General features: G+C 40.2%; 2 protein-coding genes across 3 annotated transcripts in view; one reads left to right on the top strand and one right to left on the bottom strand.

Moving 5' to 3' along the window:
• Positions 1-1751: 1751 nt before the first annotated feature.
• Positions 1752-3333, top strand: LOC149024478 (Glutaredoxin family protein). Its single transcript, XM_089144705.1, has one exon. The coding sequence runs from the start codon at positions 1877-1879 to the stop codon at positions 3047-3049; it is 1173 nt and encodes a 390-aa protein (XP_089000831.1). The 5' UTR covers positions 1752-1876; the 3' UTR covers positions 3050-3333.
• A 133-nt stretch (positions 3334-3466) lies between these two features.
• LOC149024477 (Calcium-dependent ARF-type GTPase activating protein family) overlaps positions 3467-23383 on the bottom strand; it is a 35352-nt gene continuing 15435 nt past the window's right edge. For both annotated transcript variants that reach the window (XM_089144703.1, XM_089144704.1), the window contains 6 exons: positions 20113-20188; positions 10106-10269; positions 9690-9990; positions 9454-9570; positions 9258-9353; positions 3467-3940 (listed from right to left, as the gene is read on the bottom strand). In XM_089144703.1, the coding sequence (XP_089000829.1) occupies positions 3659-3940; positions 9258-9353; positions 9454-9570; positions 9690-9990; positions 10106-10269; positions 20113-20188 (1036 nt within the window). In that variant the 3' untranslated portion in view covers positions 3467-3658. The remainder of the gene's footprint in view (positions 3941-9257; positions 9354-9453; positions 9571-9689; positions 9991-10105; positions 10270-20112; positions 20189-23383) is intronic.

Genomic DNA, 23383 nt, shown 5'->3' with positions numbered 1-23383 from the left:
GGGGGAAGTTTTGAGTACTAATAAGGTGAATCAGAGTGGAGTTCCATCTAAATATATGATGGAGGTCCGATCCTCTGTCCCTTTTACCAGCAGGGGTAGAGAATTGTTGTGCTTCTGCCCCTGTCCCTGCCCCCCTCCCCACGAGTCCGGATCCTCACCCCGTCGGGGAGCACAGACTGTTCCCCGACGGCTTCCCAACCACACAAATACATGGGGCCCACAGGTGAAAATTTGAAGTTTTTTTTTTTTTTTTTTTTTTTCAAAAAGTGTTTTTTACATGTGGGCCCCACGTATTTGTGTGGTTGGGAAGCTGTCGGGGAGCAGTCTGTGCTCTTCCGACTGGGTGAGGATCTGGACTCCTCCCCCTTTCCCTTTCCACCATTCATATAGGAGGGAGGCTCAATTCTAAACACTCATAAGGTGAACTGGAAGTGGAACCTCCCTAAATATGTCATGGAAGAATCATCCCCCTAGAACTCATTATGCTTGATTACAAGATTGCTACTCACTTTCATCACTTCCATAGTCTTGACACAACGACTGGAGTCCATTGGTTGCGGCATTGGCTTTTGGTTCCTCTTCTTGAGTCTTCTCTCTCTCCCTCCTGCTTGTTATCTGTAGGAGGTGTAGAGGCTTCTTCACGACTGATATTGACTGATGAAGGTCTGAAGATAAGTTTCTCATTCTCAGTCGTGCGTTACAGAGCTTCAAGCATCGCATCTACACTCACCTTTGCATGTCTAAGACTTCATTTACAGACTTCAGTTCACTTCACTTCAACAAGGATTTCATTGCGCATCTCCCTTCTCATTTTGTCATTTTCAACTTGCAACTGCCTTCAACCTAATCTGAATTTATGTGGATCTGTTGTCATTGTCAATTCAGCAAGAAAGATAAAGAAATCTAGCAAGAGATGCTGAGACGAAGAAGATGAACGCTGCAACAAGCTGAAGATGGAGTGGAACACCGAAGATAGAGAAGACGAACAGCAGCGATTCCTTCCGCTGTTCCGCACGCCAAGAACAGAGGCTTGGCCGCAATGGTTGAAGGTTCGCTCGAAAAGAAGACTGACAACAGAATTTCTCAGAATCTTACCCAAAAAACAGGATTCACATCCTCTGTAATTCATTTCCACAATCTCGCAATTCCCTCATGGATTGGCCAGTGGCATTTGGATCCAATGGTTATCCAATTTAAACTAAATTTGAATTTTATTTAAACCCACCCATAAATTTGAATTTTATTTAAACTCTTGTTTGTTGGATAACCATTGGATTACCTAAATCCTAACCCAATGAGGGAATTCGGAATTGTGGGAAAGGTTCGGGATGTGGTCCCAAAAAACACATGAAATTCTCAGAAACGTCAATTACCTAATTAACCTTATTTTGTCATTAAAATTACTTCTATACCTCAGATCTTAACCGTCCATTCATCTGAAACAGTATCTTCTTCCTATGGGCCCACACGTTAAAAAGGCATTCCTTCCAAACGTGGGACCCACTACAGATTCCACTGCAACAGTGATGAGCCTGGTGTTTTTAGTGAAAAAACAGAATTAATCAACACACGTGCCCCATTCCATTCCTACTTTCTATCAATTTCAAATCTTTTTTATTATTATAGAAACAAACCGAATAAACCCTAAAACTGGAATTTTCATCAAAAATAAATTTTTAAAAAAATCTGAAAGGTCAATTCAAACTAACTAACCAACCACGTTCGCGCGTCTTTTCTCTTTCTATCTTTACAGGGTTTCATGTCTCATTCCACTTTCTCTCTCCTCAACCGAGAGAAGAAGAGTCCATGACAATGACTCTTCACAAAAGCAAAGAAAAAGCAGCAGAAGAGATCATTTCTGATTCATCATTCATTCATGGGCTTCACTGGTCCTCCACCTGAACCCTTTTTCACCACCACCACCACCACCTTCGAAGCTGCTTCTGCTTCTTCTTCTTCTTCTTCTTCTTCTTCTTCTGCTTTTTCAAGAATCATTTCCCTTCCGACCCAACTGGTCAAAAATCCTTCTCTGAAGAAAGGTGATACACATCACCTGGTCTCCCTAACCTCCACCACCTACGGTTCTCCGTTTCTCCTCGGTCAACCTTCATCCGATCATCATCAGAACAGAATTCTTTCCCTAGATTCAGAAATCCAAGAAAATCCATCTCCCGATTCTTTCATCGACGATTGGGTACTCATGGCCGGCCTTGACGACTTCGAGTTATCGTCCAATCCCAATTCTACCTCCTTTTTTGACAGATCATACTCTGCTCGCCATGATTCCTCATCCTTTAAGAAACCATTTTTCTCTCTTACTGGTTCTTCTAAACCCACCCGGTCGGAAAATTCGAATCCGGATCCTGTCAGGGAAGGGACGGTGAAGAAATTTTGCAGTTCGTTGATGAAGCCGCTGTGGAAGAAGCATGTACAGGAGGAATCGCTTCTTGCTGCTGATATGGATTCTAACGTGCTTTCCAGACGTTCTATGTCGTCTAGGCAATTGGGTTTTAATCAGTCAAAGACGGCAAAGGCACTTGTAGGTACAAGCTCGAGGCTTTCGTCTATGTTCGAAAACCAAATTCGATTACCAGGTACTGAGGATAAGATTGTCGTGTATTTCACCAGTTTACGGGGAATTAGAAGGACTTATGAAGATTGTTCAGCCGTTCGTAATATTTTAAGAGGATTTAGGGTTCCTGTGGATGAGAGAGATACTTCAATGGACGCCACTTACAGGAGAGAGCTGCAGGGTGTTCTGGGAGATATCGCTGTGATTTTGCCCCATGTTTTTATTCGTGGGAGATACATTGGAGGGGCTGAAGAGATTAAGCAGCTTCATGAGGTCGGTGAATTGGCCAAGCTTCTTGAAGGGTTTCCAATTCGGGATCCAAGATATGTCTGTGATAGCTGCGGCAACGCCAGGTTTGTTCCTTGCTCGAATTGTAATGGCAGTCGCAAGGTCTTCGATGAGGACGAAGGACAATCGCATAGGTGCCCAACATGCAACGAAAATGGATTAATCCGGTGCCCTAGTTGCAATTCTTAATGCTTTTTAGCTGTCAACAAACGCATATGTTTGGATATTTCTGGTGAGAATCGTTGCAGAGAAAAATTAACCAAAAAAAAAAAAAGTACTGCTTTTATTGCTGTAAGTGTGTATTTCTAACTATCTGGGGCGATGATCAGAACTCTTCTTGGGTTATGGTTTTCTTTTTCTTTTTTTTCCTCCGATGTAAAATGTTGGCTGACAAGGTACTCTTGTTCATCATCTCTCTGAACCATTCAAAGAAATAAATCTTTTACTGGCTTTGTTAACCATCATATGCAAGTAGATTTGAAGCTTTTGTGTGTATTTGTGATTGGTTATATTCTATCTACTGCAATTTCAATGCGGATAATCTGTACCTTCGTAGAGTGGTTTATCTGCAGCTTTGGAACACTACAAGACCAGTTAAAAAGTTCTATGGTTCTGAACTTGCACTAGACATTTGAATCTCTTGATACGGGAACCTACAGTGTTGAGCTTTCGAACTTTACTTACAGGGGAAGATAAGACAGAATCTTCACAAGATTTTTTTGCTGAAACTTAACCCAACGGCTAAATCAGATTTATGAATACAAAAAACATGTTGTTGTAGACTTGAGTTAGCCGGCCTTATTGACTGAGAGGAACACATTCAATCTCAATCTCTAACACTCCACACTCCACATTTTGCAGCCTGATTGTGATTTCTTGCTTTACCTTCCCATTTACTAGGCTGATTATGCTGTCCTTTACTAACGTATTACGTTTGTTAGCTATCCATTTCCCGAGCTCAACGGTTTCAGTGATGTTCGAGTTCTCATAGGATTTGGCGGCAGTAACCAGGGGTTCGATGTCAAGCTCAATTTCTCCCATGTAATCGTCTGGTGTGAATGTATCCTTGTCGTACACAAACTGCAAATAGAGGAAACTATGAAGTCAACAAAGATGGATGTTTCAAGATAGAAGAGGATGGAGAGGGAGGGAGGAGGTGGAAGAAGAATATGGATTATTAGATATCAAACTAGAAATGTTTCTTTAACAAGTCACCAGAAGATTTTATTGGTTAGCATGTAGTAATCAACAAAAACAAAACAACAAATATTTGGCATATTTTCTAGGGTTTCTAAAAGTATCTTGAGGAAACCATATAAGTGTCAACAACTTAAAGATCTCTTTTATAGGTTATGATATTTAAATTACTTTAGTATCCAAGAACTATGATGATAGAAAGGGTTGAGAAATAATAATGAAATCCAGAGTCCCATTTTCAACAGAGTTCCCTGCATCTCAGCTCTGTGATGAGTTGATAAGAAAAACATCCACAAAGACAAGTTTAAAACCTTAATAAAATCTACTAGCCTTGAAGCATGAAACAAGCTGTTTTTGTTAGTACGCATGCTAGTAGCATTGGCTCATAGTTAGTCTACTTTCAGATCATATCCATATAACCTTCATTTAGACTTGTTCTCTTCCTTAAACATTTTTTGGGAGAAAGAGTTATCATTCCTTTAAGGCAAAGCTTCCTCCTATTTCTCAATGTATAGGAGAAGCCGAATACTAGATTGCTTGAGGACTGCTAGTAAGAGGTACAGTTGGATTCATGGCATGAAGGTAGCTTATTGGGCATTTATTGTACAATATTTGTAGAGGTACTTAGTGAGTCAGTTCGTTAGATTGATTCTGGGATACGTTCAGATGTAGTTTGATAAAAATTTGGAGTCCACCTCCATAACATTTTGTAGAGCAGACCTCCGATAATCATTTTTTGGAAATCCTGACCCCTCTGGAATTTGAGGCATTCTTAGATTGTGAGATAGGATTATCTGATTCCTATTTAAACTATTTGGCATTGGAGATTCAACTACTTCTAAACTTCTCTCTTTAGCTCTTGGATGTTATGATCTCAAAGTCATATTGAAGATGCTCAACCAGTGTTATAGGTGGATGAGACAACTAATAGGTTGTCCTTGGAGGTACTTCCATACAATTGGACATAATAGATACTTGATCTCATTGTCGAATTCTCATTGCAGTGGAGACCCAGGGAGTCAATGAGGCGGTGAATGATATGAATAAACAAAAACACATATTTGGCATGGTACTCCCCTATAAGTTGGGGGTGCTTTTGATGTGAATCAAATTATAGGGTTTAATTATAGAGATGTTGCCCTAGATTTAGGCTCACTCCAGGATTCCTCTTTAATCACTTACGATTTTGAAATTTTAGGGTTTGAGAGGAATTAGGGTTTAAAAGGTTTTGTGGATTCAGGAGATATGGGGTTCCTTTGTGATATGTCTTCGTTACGTTAATGGTTTATGATCAAATATGTCAAAGATATGAAACCCATCCCTAGAGATACAGGATAAATTCCTTAAGATGGAAGCTTGAGTCTATAGGTGTCAAAATGGGTTAAAACTTGATGAGAATGTAAGTAATAGTATAGGGATATGATACCCCGAGTTTTTTTTTTTTTTTTTTTTTTTTGGGGGGGGGGGGGGGCTTGGATGGCTAAATTAAAAGATCATAAGGTTCTTGTTATTGAGATCTTGGGAAGTGCAAAAAATAAAGAAAATAATTATATCTTGAAATTGGACTGTCAGAATGGGGTCAAATTGAGATCTAAGTTCACTAGGGTTTAGGGGATGAGCTTCCTAAAGTTGGGAACAGATCTAATAGTTAGATTGGTGTAGAAATGACCTTAAAATATTTGGACATCTAGAAAAGTCCAAAAAAATCAAGAATATAAAAAAGAAAGGTGTGTTGGAAGGGGGAAGAGGAGAGAAGGCTAGGGATGGGGTTGGGGATGTTGTTTTCTTACTTGGGGATTGAATAAGGCTGCTGGAGTTGTTGAATTGTTGTTGGAATTGAAGAATGATAGCTGAAAGTTATTAGAGCTTGAAGAACAATGCTGGAAATTAAAGAAAATGATCTAATAATTAAGCCGTGGGCTCATGGCCCTCCCAAGAAGACCACGACTTGGATTTCCCTCAAACTCAGACTTGTATTCAACTCAACTTGCAATTACAGAGTTGGAGGCTTTATTTATAGCCTCGAAATAAGAAACAAAATATGACTCAAACTAGAAAACCTAATTAACTTCAAACTGACTTTCTAATTCTAATTAGGACTTTGACTTGACTAACAACTTCTCACATAAACAAAGACTCTATCTGAACTTTATAGAGACCCAAATAGGATTCTATGAGTAGCTATGGAGTTCTAATTTAAAAATAGACTCAAGCTAGGGGATCCCAACACAACTAGGATTCAGGGATTCTGCAATAACTCACAAAATACTAATCCAAATGAGAATAAAAACAGATATAGGGTCTAGACAACAAACTGGACTCAATATGGGACCCAGACCTAGGACAACCCAAAATTGGTAAAATTACCAAAATACCCCTGGGTCGAACAAGGGATCATTGGGTTTGGGGAAGTAACCCTAGGCCAAGTGGAACCCCCCTGTAAACAATTTACATCAGTTTTGTTTCTGTCAATTATCGGTGGCCTGTTAGCCTCTGTTCAGTCTCTAGGAGGTTTGTATCTCACTACTTGGGTTTAAGTGCAAAGCAGTGGTGATTGGCTGAGCAAGGTTTAAACAATTTCAATTCTTTTCACAATTACCACGTAACAGCTTGCAGTGGGATGCAATAAGCTTGAATTCCTTCCTGGGTAAAACAAATAAGAGTCAAGTTTTCATGCAGAAGATGTGCTGCAATTCCAACGAGTTTTTTTGCTTGGTGTAAATGCACTTCTGGCATATAAAAGATAAAAGCTTAAATTTTAAAAACAAAGGATCATTGGGTTTACTACAATGCAGAGGGACATACAGAACTGGATGCACCAGTCAATATCGAATGTATATTAACACTGTTGGTATATGGAACATATAATGCATGCAGAGAAAGTTAGTTTGTATTCCTCAATAATAACTTCCACATTTAGTTAAGACGACTCAAAGAATGCATCTAGATGAGTTATAGGGTCTCGCAAAGCTACAGGTGACTGCTGAGGTATGATGGTGACAAATGGACCAAGATTCATAACCCCCTTTTCTTTTCTTGATTCAGGTGAGAAAGAGACCTAACACTCTTCTGGGGCTTTTCTGTTCTTCAAATTAAAACAACTTCTTGAAGGTTTCAGATTCCTAAGAAGAATCCTCCTCAGTCCTTATGTATGGGAAGACCGTCAGCAAATGGCTCCATGAGTTCATATTCTTAGTTCTAGACATAATCATACCCCCCCCCCTTTTTTTGGGTGTGTGAAAGACATAATCATACCAAACAACTAGGAAGCCAGTGTGCGCCACAAACCTGTAGCTTCATTGAACTAGTGAATCATTTTGCATCAGTTGCTGCCTGGAAGAGTTATATTCTTAGACTCGGATCAATACTCTTTAGTCGTTAATGTCTATCAACCTGGACTTGTGTAACCAGATCCAACAAGCATAGGGTCCCTCAGAACTTGGACCCAAATCAAGGCCCTAGTAGTGCACCAAAGAGCTGGCTGAAATCACAGAAGGGCCATTTGGTCATTTCCCCACCCCTTGGTTACCAAAAGGGTCCAGTTAATTCCAGATGATTTTAGTATCCAACATCTACCTTTTTATTTCAATTGGATTAGTGGTTAGAGTCCTTGTCTGAGTAGGAGTCCTGGTTAGAATCTAATTTTCAAGTATGATTTCTTCTGGAAGTTGGTTGTTTATTTTTGTTTAGGAGTTCTAAAAGACTCCTTCCTAGTTGTTTTATATAAGTTGTTGAGTTGTAAAAGCAATCCCAATCCAAAGTGGATTCATTAGTTTGAGTCCAAGTTTCCTAAGTTGAGTCTTGGTTTGTTTCCTTCAAGTATAAGGCTATATAAACCCATCACCTCATTGTACGCAAATCAGTTGAAGAATTAATAAAATCGGAGACTAGGAGTCATGGGAAGCTAGCCCACGACCTGGGTTTGAGGGATAAGAGCGTTTCCCTCACTGGCTCTTCATCTTCTTCGTGCATGCGGCAGCCATAGAAGGTACATCCAAACCAGAAACCTTGCATCCAGCCCTTCCCCAGTCAAGTAAGTTGAATCCCTACATCAACCCCAACCCATCTAGCCCTCCCCCATCTCCCTACACATTGTGGCACCTTCCCCCTCTTACCGAACCCTAGTTCTAGGTACTCCCAGCCCCTATCCCCGTCATAGCCCCTCTTCCCCTCCCTTGGAACCCCACAGTTAGGTCCCTTCCCTTCCCCAACCCTTCCCTTCATTCCCCTCACTCCCCAGCCCCCTTTCTCTCTTTCTCTTCTTCTTCTTCTTCTTCTTTTCTGCTTGAATCTGGAATTTCCAGAATTCTGCAAATTCCGTTAAAACCTTATGCCCTAGAAGACTAAATCACCCCTATTCCTATACATTCAGCCTTAGGACTAGCATCCCATCCCCTACTCCTACCCTCGACCCCTAGCCTAACCCTAACCCTAGAAACCCTAGAATTCTTAAAAACCCTAAAAATCACAAAGCTCTAGCCTGTAATGATTCTGCAATTACAGTTTGTTGAAACAGAATATTTCCTCTTAATTTTCAGACCTAACCTACCCTAAACATAACCTTAAGCCTCCCCTCTCAATACCCAAGGATTAGAATAACCCTAGCTGCAGGAGTTAAGTGAATTTGAGTAAAGTTTTACTGCCGTTCACTGTTTATTTGACCTGGACAGCAAGTATTCAAACCCCAATTGACCTACTGTGAGTATATTTGAAGAGATTAGTTGCAGGATTACAGGCCTAGAATTGCTGCTGTCCGTTGAGATTTGGCCCGAAACAGCAAGGAATTGAACCCTAGATTGCCTGATTCTTTCTTATAAAAGATCCTACTACTGGCCCTGTAATCCAGTGTTACATTAGGACTTTCTTATGCCATCATTAAAGCAAAAGGTACTTCTCTGGTCTTAAACACCCCCCCCTCTAAAAAGATGAAAAAGAAAAGGTAAATCTGCATGAAACTTGGATATTGAAACTACTAAGCACCTGCTGCATTTCAGCCTCAAACAGAAAGTGAACTAAACATAACCACCACCACCACCCCCCCCCAAAAAAAAAAAAAAGATGGTAAGATCCTTTCTAAATCAGCATTTATAGAAATGATTAAATATCACATTGGAAATTGGGAATGAGGCTTCAGCATATGTTCCTAACAGTTGCTCATTAACACTAAATTTAAGTATTTTAGAAATAAATACAAACTTACCAACTTTAAAGGCGGGATAGGTTCTGGTATTGATAACATTAGCAATTCATTCCAGACTGGGTTCAGGTTGTTCTTTATCACACGTGTTCTCGTTGACTGCAACAAAGTTCGGATAAGTCTTCAATTCTTAACACAGTTGTATCTTCTTCCTAGTACAACATGAGAATATAGACAACCATCAAGAGAAGAGGCTTACTTGCTGTCCCAGAGTGAGGATGACATAGGGATCACTACTCAATACATCCCGAATGGCAAGGTTGGTCCCTCTAATGATGTTGACCTTTATCAATCCAAGGAATTCAACCATACCCGGCTATAAAAAGTAGATTCATAGTAAATGAGAAATATCCAAGGAAACCGGAAATCTAAATTCCAAGTTAGACCCTTTAGAAACAGAGAAGATTAAAGCAGGTTTATAACACGATGACATACATCTGAGTGTCTTTTCTTTGCAAGCTTGTGCTCACTTTCCTTTCTTCTCCAGCTGTGGCGGAATGCATGACCAAGTCCATGACGATGAGTGTGTTGTTTTTCGTAGCTTCTCTTGTCTTTGGATGTGTCAAGACTACTGCCTGAAGAATTAGAGTGACAGTAGGATGAATCCAGACTAGTTGGAAAAACACTCAGATTTGCTGGATAGGAAGAAAAATTGTTGAAGCTCGTTGTTTGTAATGTAGAATAGGTCTCTGGATGCTCATTGGACCTGAAAAATTCTTTCAGCTCATACTTCCTCCTGAATATTCAAGAAAGAAGTCTCTGATTCAGAATGATGCAGGTTTTCCAAATTCAAATGTTTTTTAACGATCAGTTCTCTTGCATTCAGTTAGGAAATTATGGTCTTCACTCACCTAATAAAATCGGACCGCTCCTCTATACTGGAAACTGGTGTTGGCTTTTTGAATGTAGCTGGTTGTAAAGCTTCATATCTCATGTTAGCCACATTGTTTCCACCCATTTCAGCCAAAAAATCAATTTGATCATCTGTCCAATCATCTAGCTTCACTGATAGAACCTGAGGAATAATGCTGAATGCATAAACATGTTCTCTGTATAAAGAAATGATTGTTTCTATGATGTTTTTGTTCCACTAGCCAATAAGGAAAAGTTAAAGGTGTTATGGTGTATCCATGGACGAGCACACCTAGTTATGCCATGTAACCAACTTGTTTTGGCCTGAGACTTGACATGTGAACAGGGAACCTTGGGATCTCCCCGTCCACAAAATGTCAGCCTCATCCGTCCGACTTTCTACATGGAAGAACCACATAATGCAGAGCCTGAGGTGGGTTGCACTGCAGTGAGACAGGATTTGGAGAATAGGAAGGAGGGAGAAGGGGACAATCACATACTCATGCTGACTTCTATGTAAAACTGCAATATTCAATTTTCGTAATCAAAATGCTGAGAATCCTCATGCAGTTACATAATAAATAGAGAATAAGTCCTGTCCCAAAAGTAGAAACCTAACTAGAAGTCTAGAATAGCAACAACTGAAATAAGAAACTAATTAATACAACCCACATTCAAAATTAGAAACAAAGGAAATTAATATAAAGATGAATAAAATATTATTAATATTACTAAACCCAGCCTTTCCAGCCAGAAATCTGGTAAAGGCCCAGTCCTTGGTCTGGGTTTCCAGAGTGGATCAAGTTGGTCCAGTTAGGCCAAGGTTACTGCATCACCACATGCCAATCTACAAAACTCTCTCCGAAAATAAAGGATCATTTTGATGCTAATTTTTTACAAGATTCATCATGGAATAGGAAATTTTTGACTTAAGGACACTCAAATATGTTAAACAAAGCAGTGCTTATATAAAACCATCTTACAAAACAACCTTTAGCTTTGCATTGATCATGTAAAGACTTCAAAAATTATCCATAAGTGGACTTCGAATTTTGTCTCTGTTACAGCCTTCTCATAAAACGACCTTTATTTTTGCATTGATCACACAGTACTCAAGAAACTTCTTTTACACTTACCAAGTTCGTACTCAGAGACAACATAATAAATCCACACCATAACAGGTTTCCATGGCATTACTTACAAGTTACAAGTTACTTCTCTCCCCTTTCTTATGTATGATTTTCTTCTCAAGAAGATTTAGTATGTTTCCTTATGTTTATATGGAGAACTGATATGCTGCCTTCGACCAACCCAAACCCAATTGATTGCCACACCAAGATGAATCGGGTCTAGTTTGAGTCATAGGTCTAGAATAATTTTAGGAATTTATATTGTTTGGAGATGTTGTAAGGCAGTAGTATTAGTAGTTTTATTAACAAGGGTAGAATTGTCAGTTAGGATATTTCATTGTAATACTCCCACACTAGGAATATTTGTTTTCTTCTTTGCAAGTTACTAATATAAATAAAGGCCTGCTATGTCACTTACACAAAAATCAGGATTTCTCAAATCATTCAACATGGTATCAAAACCATAGACCTGATCCTCATATCTAAAAAGTCCAAAAACCAGACCCCGAGCACTGCCACCTCCCTTCCTATCTTCCACCACTCACTCCTCACTAGAACCATCGTCGGTCACTCCTCTCACCTGCATCATTCCTAGGGGTATCGCCTCTCATCTGCGATTCTCCTAGGGGGGTTGCCTCTCACACTTAGCCACCCCTAAACCTAGTCACAGCCCTAGAGCTATCGAATTACAAGTGCGAAAGCTCTAGGGGTGTCGCCACCCTCCTTGCTGCCTTCCCATCCACCAGCGATTACCCAAGAGGCCATCGCTTCCCTCTTGCGAGGCCTCTAGGGTTGCTGCCAGCCTGCCAAACCACCTCACAAGGCCAGCGATAGCCTCTACAGCCATTGCCACCTCTTGCATAAAGGTATCACCACCCTGCCTCAAAGCCCTAAAACCCATTGCCTCTCTTTTCTTCCTGTTTTCCACCGCCTAAAAACCTTTTTTTTTTTTTCCCTTCACCTACAGCTTTTCTCCCTTAGTGGTGAACAATCTTTTTCTCCTACCAAGGGATCCTTTTTTCCTATTGACGTTGCAATCTAATTTTTTGATCCATTTTTCTGTTTGATTCCGTGTGATGACTTCCAATTCAGAAACCTCTACCTCTTCTAATACATCTAGAATGAAGGACACTCCAGTTTCTTCTATTTCAAGAAATCATGATTTCTCCGCATTTTGGATGACCACTATTGAACTCAATGGGACCAGCTACCTCCGATAGTCTTGATCTATTTCTCTTGCGGGTGGTGCTCATGGTTTTACAGACCATGTTTTCAGGTTGTCTGTCAAGCTAGCCTCTCATGGTACAACACAAGATATGTGGGAGATTGATGAATGCTTGGTTAGTTGGTTATGGGATTTCTTCTCAATTCCATCAAACCAAGCATTGCAAAAAGTTTATCTTCTTCTTCCTGATGCTGCCACGATCTGGAAAGTTGCCAAGGAGACTGATAAGACCCTTATAATACCTTGGAAAGTTAATACAAAGTTGCAAGAATTAACAAGATAAACTCTGTTTCTATGGTGCCAGTCACCCCCACACCTCACATGGGTGTCCCTCAGCCTACGGGGACCTAAGAAAACTCTCATAAAATAGTTGATAAGACCCTTATAATACCTTGGAAAATTAATACAAAATTGCAAGAATTAACAAGATAGACTATGGTTTCTATGGTGCCACTCACCCCCACACCTCACATGGGTGTCCCTTAGCCTACGGGGACCTAAGAAAACTCTCATAAAATATTCGATACCCTCCCCACTCACTTGTCCCTCTATTTATAATCCTCAACTAACCCTAACTTTCTCTCTCTCTCCTCCACCTGGCCTCATCCTAGGGTCCTAACACTACCGGCCCCTTGAAAATCACCTTGTCCTCAAGGTGATGGAAATTTTAGTACATGCATGCTTGCCACACAACGCCAACTCAGTATTTTTAAGAATAAACCTCCATGGAATCCAATTGATGTAGTGACCACGAAGTCCAGGCAAGTATGAAGGAAAGCCCCAAAATCTTCAGCTGATGGGCAAAACATGAGCATCCATATACAACACAACACCTGTTGCACTGAGTTTCACATTAAAATAGGAATCGAGGATTTTCAGCAGACGAGGTGATGTGATCACCCCTTTTTTTTTTTTTTTTTTTGGGTTCGAAATCAAAGTTCCACACAACCGCTGCAAGTAATGCTCGATTTCCACTTAAGGCAAGCCCAGAACCAAATTCAATAATCAGAAGTTGGCAAAAGGAATTGCAGAAGACCTTATTTTCGCTGAATCGATCAACTATGTCTGCAGTACAGAGAATGACCCCCACCAAGGCTCACAGCTGCATTGTGTCGGTGGCTGAAATCCACTCGATTGATGCTGCAATGGGTCACGCCTCTGCGCTTGTCATCGGAGTAGGAAGAAATCAAAGTGGTAGCACCCCATCGTGGCCTTCTTCGGCAGATGCTCCTTGTCGTTCATAGTGGTTTGGAGTCTCGCTGCTCAATTGTGGGGTTGGAGGTTGAAGAAGGCTGAACAGTAACCTTCCGGAAACACCTCTGGCCCTTAGGTATTGCATTCAACTTGTTTAATTTTTGAGCCAAGCCTAGGCTGGGCCAATTAATCCACTGGAGAGCCCATCTGCGAGCCTCACTTTCATGACTCAGATCCAATGCCTTCAAATTTTGGGCTTTAGTTGGATCTTTTAAAGCCCACTCCAACATCTTAATATATTGGAACAAAGTCTCCAACCAGCCCAAGGACCTCATGTATAACCCACATGTGGAACAGAACCGCTAGTCCACCCAGACCCAATTTTGAACCCATACCCAATTTTAAACCATTTCGTCCCAAACAAGAGCTACAATCAAAACCCTCATCTTCTACTCTTCTTCTTCTTTTTGTTTTTGCCGCCAATAGTAATTCGTCCGCCGCTCGAACTATGGAAAATCCCAGTGTGTATCGCACAAGGCTTCCGTCACACCCCTTAGATTTCCTCAAAAAATCTAATAAGATATCCAAATATCGCAGCCATATCGCACAAGGCTTCCACCGTCATTCAATTGGGAACCTGACGACCCCTTTGACTGCCGCTTCCTCTCGCAGCCAAGGAGGTTTCGCCGGAGCTCACGCCATCCCTCCCATTCTATCGATTTTACCTTCTTCCTCTACATCATGCCTCACTTCAGCATTTCTTTTAAGAACTCGATATTTAATCATTGCAAGATCGTGCTTCAGTAACCTTCTCTCCTCTGAATCCGCTGCAATATTTCCTCCACCTAAAGCTTTATTCTCTGCAATGCCTGCTGGGATCCTAGCCACACCAAATCCTACGACCAATCTTTTTTGTTCTACGACCTCTTCTGGTATTAGAATTTCAATGTTGCGCTCGATTGTCTTCCCATCTCCAAAGTCTAGTTGCAAAGCATCCTTGAAGCTTGTCCAAGTAAATTCCATCCAGTTCTTGCAATAGATCCAATCGAGTGCCTCTTCTTCCAAATGTTGGATCGCCACCCCCAGCCACTTCTCTTCCTCGATCTGGTTCTCCCAACAGAACAGAAGGACTTCTAGAATCCATCTCTGAACTTCTCCTTCACCATAAAAAGAAAGCAGTGCCATCACCTCCCTGGATCGTGAATGCTCTGATGCCAATTGATAAGACCCTTATAATACCTTGGAAAATTAATACAAAGTCGCAAGAATTAACAAGATAGACTCTGGTTTCTATGGTGCCAATCACCCCCACACCTCACATGGGTGTCCCTCAGCCTACGGGGACCTAAGAAAACTCTCATAAAATATTCAATACCCTCCCCACTCACTTGTCCCTCTATTTATAACCCTCAACTAACCCTAATTTTCTCTCTCTCTCTCTCTCTCCACCTAGCCTCATCCTAGGGTCCTAACAGAGACTTATTCAAAAATGGGCAATGATGCACAATGCTCCAAGAACCGCAAAAAAATTATCAATTGCAACAAAAGGAAATCACTCTATCCCAGTATCACAATACTTTTCATAGATACTATCAAACCCTTGATTTCTATGGGTGTTTTACTCCAACCTCTGTTGCTAATGTTACTACTTGTCAGAAGTGGGAATATAAACTTTGAGTGCATGATTTCCTGATAGGCCTCAATATTGAGTATGACCAGATAAGGACTCAGATCCTCTTATGGGAACTTTTTCTATCGCTGGAGCAAGCTTATACTATGAGCATAGCCACAGGATAGCAATGGTGCACGATTAAATTTCAGTCAAATCTGCATTGGTGGTTGGTACAGGTGACTCTTCTCATACACTAGTTAAACATGAGTATTGCGGTTAAGAGCATCATACCAAAGACAAGTGTTGGAAGTTGCATGGTCGTCCAGCCAATTCCCGTGGAGGAAGGAATGCCAATTAGGGAGGAAATCAATCATCTGCCTATTAAGCCAATTTTGATGCATCCAAGTATTCCAACACTTCTCTCCTTTGACGAGCTCCAGCACCTTTGCCAATTAATGGCCAAGCTTAATGTATCCTCTTTTGCGCCAACTCCCAGTGCTTGTATTGCTTCTACCTTAGTTCCCCCTTCAGATACACAGTCCACCATAGATATCTTCGGTTGTTACAATGTCAATTTGACCTATCCCTCCTGGATAATTGACTATAGGGCAGCCGACCATATAACTGGCTCTTTGTGTTTACATATTCCTTTGTTCTCTTAACCCATTATGTTAGAACTATTGAGGGGTCTCTTTCTCCTATCTCTGGAAAGGGATCCATTATCCGTTCTCCTTCCCTAAAGTTATCTTTTGTTTTAGATGTTCTTAAATTTTCTACTAATGTTTTGTCAAATAGTAGCCTCACTTGTGATATGAAAACTGCAAAATAATTTTTTTCCTTCTTACTTGTGTGCTTTAGAACCTAGAAACAAGGCGTACAATTGGCAGTGGTAAACAGTAAAGGGGACTCTATCCACTGGACGGGTCTCCATCAGCTTTTTCTTGGCCTCCAATTCCACTTCTCCTACTCTCTTCACTCTGTTGCAGTGGCATTGTCCTTTAGGCCATATTCCCTTTCCCACGTTATCTAAGCTTTTTCCTAATTTGGTTAAGCTTTCTAATTTGAACGATTTTCATTGTGATGCTTGCACGTTCTCTTATGTTTACCATGAATGTGATTCATCAATTTTGGGGGGATGCCATCCTTACTACAGCCTATCTCATTAATTGAATGCCATCCCGAGTGTTGCAACAATATTGTCCCCGCTAAAGCTCTTTTTAAGATAACAGCCTTTACTATATCCCCTAAGGTCTTCAAATGTGTGGCCTTTATCCACGTGGGTTATGGTGTATTTTCCTTGGTTATCCTGCTAGCCAGAAGACTTAAGTGTTGTCATCCTACTTCTCGGCGTATATTTGTTGCTATGGATGTTGTGTTCAAGAAACAAATTCATTTTTTGCCCCTACACCACTTTAGGGGGAGAGTACTAGTGAAGAGGTTCCGGTCCTTGTTCCTCCTTTAGATATTTCTCTTGAGATTCCTGCTGATGTTCGTCCCTTAGAGGATGGAGAGACCACACAGGAACAACTGATGGATTCAAATAATGATGTGCAAAGGGAGCAACAACCGCAGGAGACTTATTAATGGCAATCCATGAGAAAAGATGCCCCTTTTGTACTAAGCTAGTTGGAAGCTTTTGCTCCTAGTCCTGAGGGTAACTATTTCTGGTGAGTTTATTTCTGAATAATCTCTTAATCCCTCTTTATACTTACTAATTGCACTAAGAGAGCAACCACGTTCATGCACCAAACACCCTATCTCAACTTTGTTTCAAAACAATCCCTATTCACAAAATTTCAAAGCTTTGTTTCCTCTTAGTCCTCTACTTTATGTTCCTAATATATGGCAGGAAGCATTGTCTTACCCAAACTGGAAGGAAGCAATGGATGAGGAAATGAGAGTTCTGGAAAAAGTTGAACATGAGAACTAGTGTCTTTGCCCACAGGAAAGTAGATTGTTAGGTGCAAATGGTATTCGTCATCAAACACAAGGCAGATGGAACTGTGGAGAGATACAAGGCAAGATTGGTAGCCAAAGGTTTCACTTAGACCTACGGGATAGATTATCAGGAAGCATTTGCCCCAATTGCCAAGATTAATATGGTTCGGGTTGTTCTTTCGTGTGCGGTGAATAAGGGATGGAGCTTGCAGCAATTAGATGTGAAGAATGCTTTCCTCCACGGAGAAATACAAAAAGAGGTAAACATGGATGTACCACCGGGATATGCTACCACTGAGAGCCATGGGAAAGTGTGCAAGTTAAAGAGAGCTTTCTATGGTCTAAAGCAATCTCCAAGGGCTTGGTTTGGAAAATTTCATAAGGCCATGATTTCAGTTGGCCACAAACAAAGTAATGCAAATCATACCTTTTCCATCAAGAAAGAGATTCCCATATGACTATACTACTAGTGTATGTGGATGACATTATTATCAAAGGCAGCAATGATAATGGGATTTCAGCCTTAAAGACCTAACCATATTTGACCAGTGGTGTACTGGTGTTTCTCTCTCTCAAAGAAAATATACTATGGATTTGTTGGTTGCAACTAGAACGTTAGGGTGTAAGCCAGTTGAGACTCCTATTAAGCTATAAATGAAGGCAAAGGAAGGAGAACCGCTTGATAAGACGAGCTATCAGAAGTTGGTAGGGAAATTAATCTACCTGTCTTACATCAGACCCAAATATTATATTTGTTGTCAGTCTTGTTAGCCAGTATATGCATAATACCCATTCCTCACACCTGGATGCAGTTTACCAAATTTTGAGGTACTTAAAGGGTACTCTAGGAAAAGGAATTCTAATTTTTGCTCATGAACACTTAAAGATCGAGGCATACATAGATGCAGATTAGGCACGGTGTCATGATGATAGAAGATCTACCTCTGATTACTAATGTAGAAGGCAACTTGGTAACTTGGAGGAGCAAAAAGTAGGTAGTGGTTGCAAGGTCAAGTGTTGAAGCCAAATTTAGAGCAATGGCACAAGGGATTTGCATAGTGTCATGGTTACAAGGGTTGCTTCAAGAGCTTGGATTATCAGAGACACCTATACAGCTGTACTCAAATAGTAAATCAGCAATTAGTATGACTCACAATCCAATATAGTATAACAGGACCAAGCATGTGGAGATCAACAGCAGTTCATCAAGGAGAAGATTGAGTCTGGACTGATCCGTGTCACCTTTATTACCTGTAACAATCAAAGGGCTGACATTCTTTGAGTACCAAAGTCTTTAGTAGTATCATTGGCAAGTTGGGCATGATAAATATCTATGCACTAACTTGAGGGGGAGTGTTGTAAGGTAGTAGAATTAGTAGTTTTATTACTAATGGTAAAATTGTCTGTTAGGATATTTCATTGTAATAATCCCACATGAGGTATATATCCGTTTCTTTCTTTGCAAGTTACTAATATAAATAATGGCCTACTACATCACTCAAACATATGTCAGTGATTTCTCAAATCATTCAAAAGGAGAAATAATGTCTGGATTGTCTTCTATGTGATCTATCTTTCTTTTGTTCTAGAGGTTAGTTGCGTAGGATATTAAGTTTCTAATTCGTTTAGTTTCCTTAGTTGAATAGTTGTCCTAGTTAGAGGGTTAGTCTTCTTTTAGGAGTCGTTCAATTTTCTTTATAAATGATGTAAAACCCCCTCATTAGACAGATGAACAGAACGAGATGAGTTTATGTTTGAGAGCCTGTATGGCTGTAATTGTGTGCTTGGCACCTTCTTTGCACCCCTCGCCACCTTCTTCTCCTCCACCACCACCTTGATTTGGTGAGTTTTCCTTCCACCCAAACTGGCTCATGGTCAATAACTAAAACAGCAACCAACTGCAGACTAAGTTGATTTAGATTTTACTTATATCAGATGGAGTTCCAGCATGCCTGCATCCAGAACACATTCATGCACTTTCTTAATAATTTACATCATGACAGATTTCACTGATGTGTCCACATAATTACATTTCTCCAGAATTATAACTTTGTACCATTCTGATATCTCCATGTATCATTATTCCATAGGTTTAAGAAATGTTGGGAAAATCTAAGAAGTGAACTCAAATCCAATATATGATGGGGTTGCCCAATATGGTAATCGAGTTGATCAGAAAGAAGGATATATGGCTCTTCCAGATTTGTCACTTTGGGAATAGAAACACTTGAAAAAACAATTAAATATAAGGGGTCACATTTGGAGTGTCATATGATTGAGACAGGACACCAGAACTAACAAATAACTAAAAGGGGTTCCCAATCTAGCCTGCCTTCCATTCGAGTGAAAAATGGCAGACATGATAGAAATGAATTCCTAATAAAAGGGATGCCGTGGACATTCAGGAGCCCAAACCACAAAATCAAGAAGCATGGAAAATATAACCCTATGAATTGACTTCAGAATTGAGCAGATAATTGCTATCAGATCTATATCAAGTGTCATAGACATCCCAACAATGTAAAATAAATGTCCCCGACAAATATATTACAGATAACCTAGGCATATTCAAGGGATCATCAACTGAGATGTGTTCTTTTGTGAATATCCACTTAATTCAGGTTTGATATAAAATCAACTTTGGCAAATCCTATTTCCATGATCAGGATCATAATATTCCTGTAAGTTGGGGGAAAAAGTAATGACTTAAGTTAATAGGTTTGATATAATATCCTCTCTCTCACACACAAACACTCTATTACACAAGGTCTTGTATCATGTTAACAGAACGCCAAAAAGTAGCTCATGTGTGCTATGCTATGCACCTGCTTTCAAACCAACTATTATGGAAGTAGACAGACAACCAAATTTACTACATAATTAACGCATGAAAAGTTTCAATAATACCTTTGATATGTGTACTCCCAGGCTTCTATGAACACCAGAACATTTGATACATATAAATACTCCAAGATTGATGGACCTGATATCCACCACTTTAGTTAGAAAATGTAGTGGCACAAGTGAAGCATTTCATATGAAGAGATTGTGAAACTAGTCCTTTGATTAAAGGCAATTAGTAGTCTTTTGTAACAGAGTACAGATGGGAGTCTTTACTTGTGTAACTTAGTTGATCCTTACTCATGTTGCACGATTAGTTAAAGAATCAAGGAATGAATTATTCAGATGCTCTATCAATAGCCAAAGTTATGAAGCTGTTGCAAGGGGTTTCCTAATTGGAGTAGGACTCTTCTTTAGAACACCTATTCTAATTATATTTTTGTTCCTTTATTTATTTTCCACCTTATTTATTTAGTCCTATTTCAATTCTAGATTGGTTTTCTATTCGTTCTTGTATTGATATTTTTTTCCTACTGAATGTTGGACTCACTTAAATTGTAAACTATAAATTCCCCATTGGGCACTATTAATAAACTTAACTTTCTCAGAGAAATTATCTCTCAATCTATGACATGGTGTTGTAAGACAGAATCAAGTGAGATTGTGATCTAGTGGGTTAGTAGATTTATTTTCTAGATTTACTTCCTGTTTTTGTGTTTTCCTTATTGAGGGTAGATTTACTAGGATCTTTAGGATCCCTAATTCTTCTCATAAGATTCCCACATTGGGAAGATCTGTTTTATTTTGTATTGGGTAAGTTATGAGTCTAAATAAAGCTCCTGCTATGTCCTTCAAACACATGCCAGGATTTCTCCAACTCTTCCAACATAGTATTAGAGCCAACTCTAATCCATTAGTAAGCACCATCACCACCGCCGCTTCTTTCTCATCTTGTGTCTCAATTGCAGAGCACCACCACACTGTTCTAAACACACGCGCACACGAAAGCCCCATTGCATTAACCATCGTCACCTTCTTCTCTGCTAGCAGCACTCATCTGCAGCCATGACCACCTCTCCATTGCTGTGACATCTGCAGACATTGCCACCTTCTTCTCTGTCTCCGTGACCTATTTCTCCATCACTGTGACCTGCAACTCACCAAAAACCCATAGTTGTGATCTGCAACTCACCAGAACCCATCATCATGACCTACAACTCACCAAAACCAATCGTCGTGACTTACAACTCACCAAAACCCATCATCATGACCTGCAAATCACCAGAAACCATCACACGACCACCATCAAACCCAGCCACCCCTCCACCACCATCGCAAGGCCCATCAAACTTTTTCTCTTCCTTTTTCTCATCGCACATATCGCTTGCAACGAACCAACCTGCTCAATCCATCGCCTCATCTTCTTCTCCTTTTTCTCATCAACTCAACCTGCAACATGTTCCAAAACCATCAAACCCAACTAGAACCCAAGTAGACCTCTCCCTCTTCATTTGATAGGGTCTAGAGGCATCCAATCACTTGTACAACACTCCAAGGTCCATCGCCCCATGCATCCTGTGTCTTGAAAAAAACATTGTTCCAATGCTTTTTTTTTTATAACTCATTTTTGGTAGCGAGTAATTTTTTTCCCACTAAAAGTTTCTTTTGTTAATTTGTGACCTATTTCTTGTCCTACATGGCCGATACAATCTCCTCCGCCTTTTCAAGTGCATCTGGTATGTAGGATCCTCTTGTTTCTCTATTTCACGTTGTCGTGATTTTTCTTCCTTTCAGATGACCACTATTAAGCTTAATGGGACCAATTATCTTTGTTGGTCTCGTTTAGTTTCTCTTGAGGTTGGGGCTCACGGTTTGACAGGCCATTTTCATGGAACCTCTATCAAGCCTTCTTCTCTTGGTGTGACTCAAAATAAGTGGGAGATAGATGAATGCTTGGTTATGGGCTTTCTACTTAATTCCATTGAATCAAGTATTGTAGAGAGTTACCTCCTTCTTTTGGATGCTGCTACAGCCTACAATATGGAAGGCTGCCAAAGACATTTATTCCAAGGCTAAGAATGATGCAGTGTGAGATCAAACAGAAAAATTCATCATTTGCAACAAAAAGAGCTTAACCTGGCTCAATACTCCAACACTCTTTGAGACCCTTGACTTCTAAGGCTGTTTTACTCCATTATGTGCTGCAGATGTTACTACCTATCAAAAGCCACCTAGAGACACTCCCCCACCCTTTGCAGCCTTCAAGAAACCCTCCCCCACCCCTGCAATACCCTTAAAACCCCTCCCCCACGTCCCCTGACCCTTGCAGCACCCCTCTTCTCATTTCTTGGATCCGGCCCCCTCCCTTTGCCCCTTCTCTCTTACAGCAGGTCTGAAAACAGAAAAAAGAGAAGAAAGAAAAGAAGAAGAAGAAGAAGAGAAGAAAAGAATCAATCAAGACTGCCCAAGAATCATTCAAGAATCCAAGAAACCTTCCCATCTCTTTATCGATCCCTTTTTCATCATCCCTAAACTCAGGAAATCAGTAACACATCTTATACCTTTTTGTTACATCCCATAGGGATTTGATGAAACCCTAACATCTCACAAACACTACCCATACCAATCCTAGTTGACCCAGTAGGATCTTTGTTATCCTAAAATCAACCCACCAGATTTTTTGTTAACCCTAATTTTACCCAAACCCAAGTTTAACAATATTATCCATCCCGTTTAAATTTATTTCAACCCTAGGTTTGGACATCCAACTGCTAGTTCAACAAGAACGATCATAGGCTAACCCTAAATTCTAGGGAAATATTCCAATAAACCCTCACCCAAGAATTGGGTTGCATCAGATATGCATAGTAATCATATGTCTGTCGTCTTCCAGATTTTTCATTATCTAAATTCAGCTCCAGGCAAAGGTGTTCTCTTACTCCCAATTGATCATCTTCAAGCTGAAGCTTACACTGATGTAGACTAGGGAGGTTCACAATGATTAGAAATCCGCCTCAAAGTACTGTACTTTTGTTGGTGAAAATCTGATTACTTGGTGAAGCAAGAAGTAAAATGTTGTTGCAAGATCTAGTGCTGAAGTAGAGTTTTGAGCTACAGCTCTTGTGAATTATTATGGTTACGTGTTCTACTACAATATCCGGTTGTGCTGGCGCCTCTTCCCATGATGCTCTGTTGTGACAACAAAGCTACTATAAGCATTGTCCATAATCCAATACAACATGACAGGACAAAGCATGTGGATAATTGACAAACATTTTATAAAAGAGAAATTGAAAAGTGGCATAATCAAAAAGCCATTTATGTAGTCTAGTAGATG

The sequence above is a fragment of the Hakea prostrata genome, chromosome 2, assembly GCF_041222555.1.
Source record: "Hakea prostrata isolate BN-2017 chromosome 2, UWA_Hpros_2, whole genome shotgun sequence".
Classification (NCBI taxonomy): Eukaryota; Viridiplantae; Streptophyta; class Magnoliopsida; order Proteales; family Proteaceae; genus Hakea; species Hakea prostrata.
The sequence above is the reverse complement of the archived record's forward strand: the minus strand, read 5'-3'. Positions and strand labels throughout refer to the sequence as shown.

What these genes read in the sequence shown, in the direction of transcription:
- LOC149024478 (XM_089144705.1), top strand. Translation starts at nt 1,877, where the DNA reads ATGGGCTTCACTGGTCCTCCACCTGAACCCTTTTTCACCACCACCACC.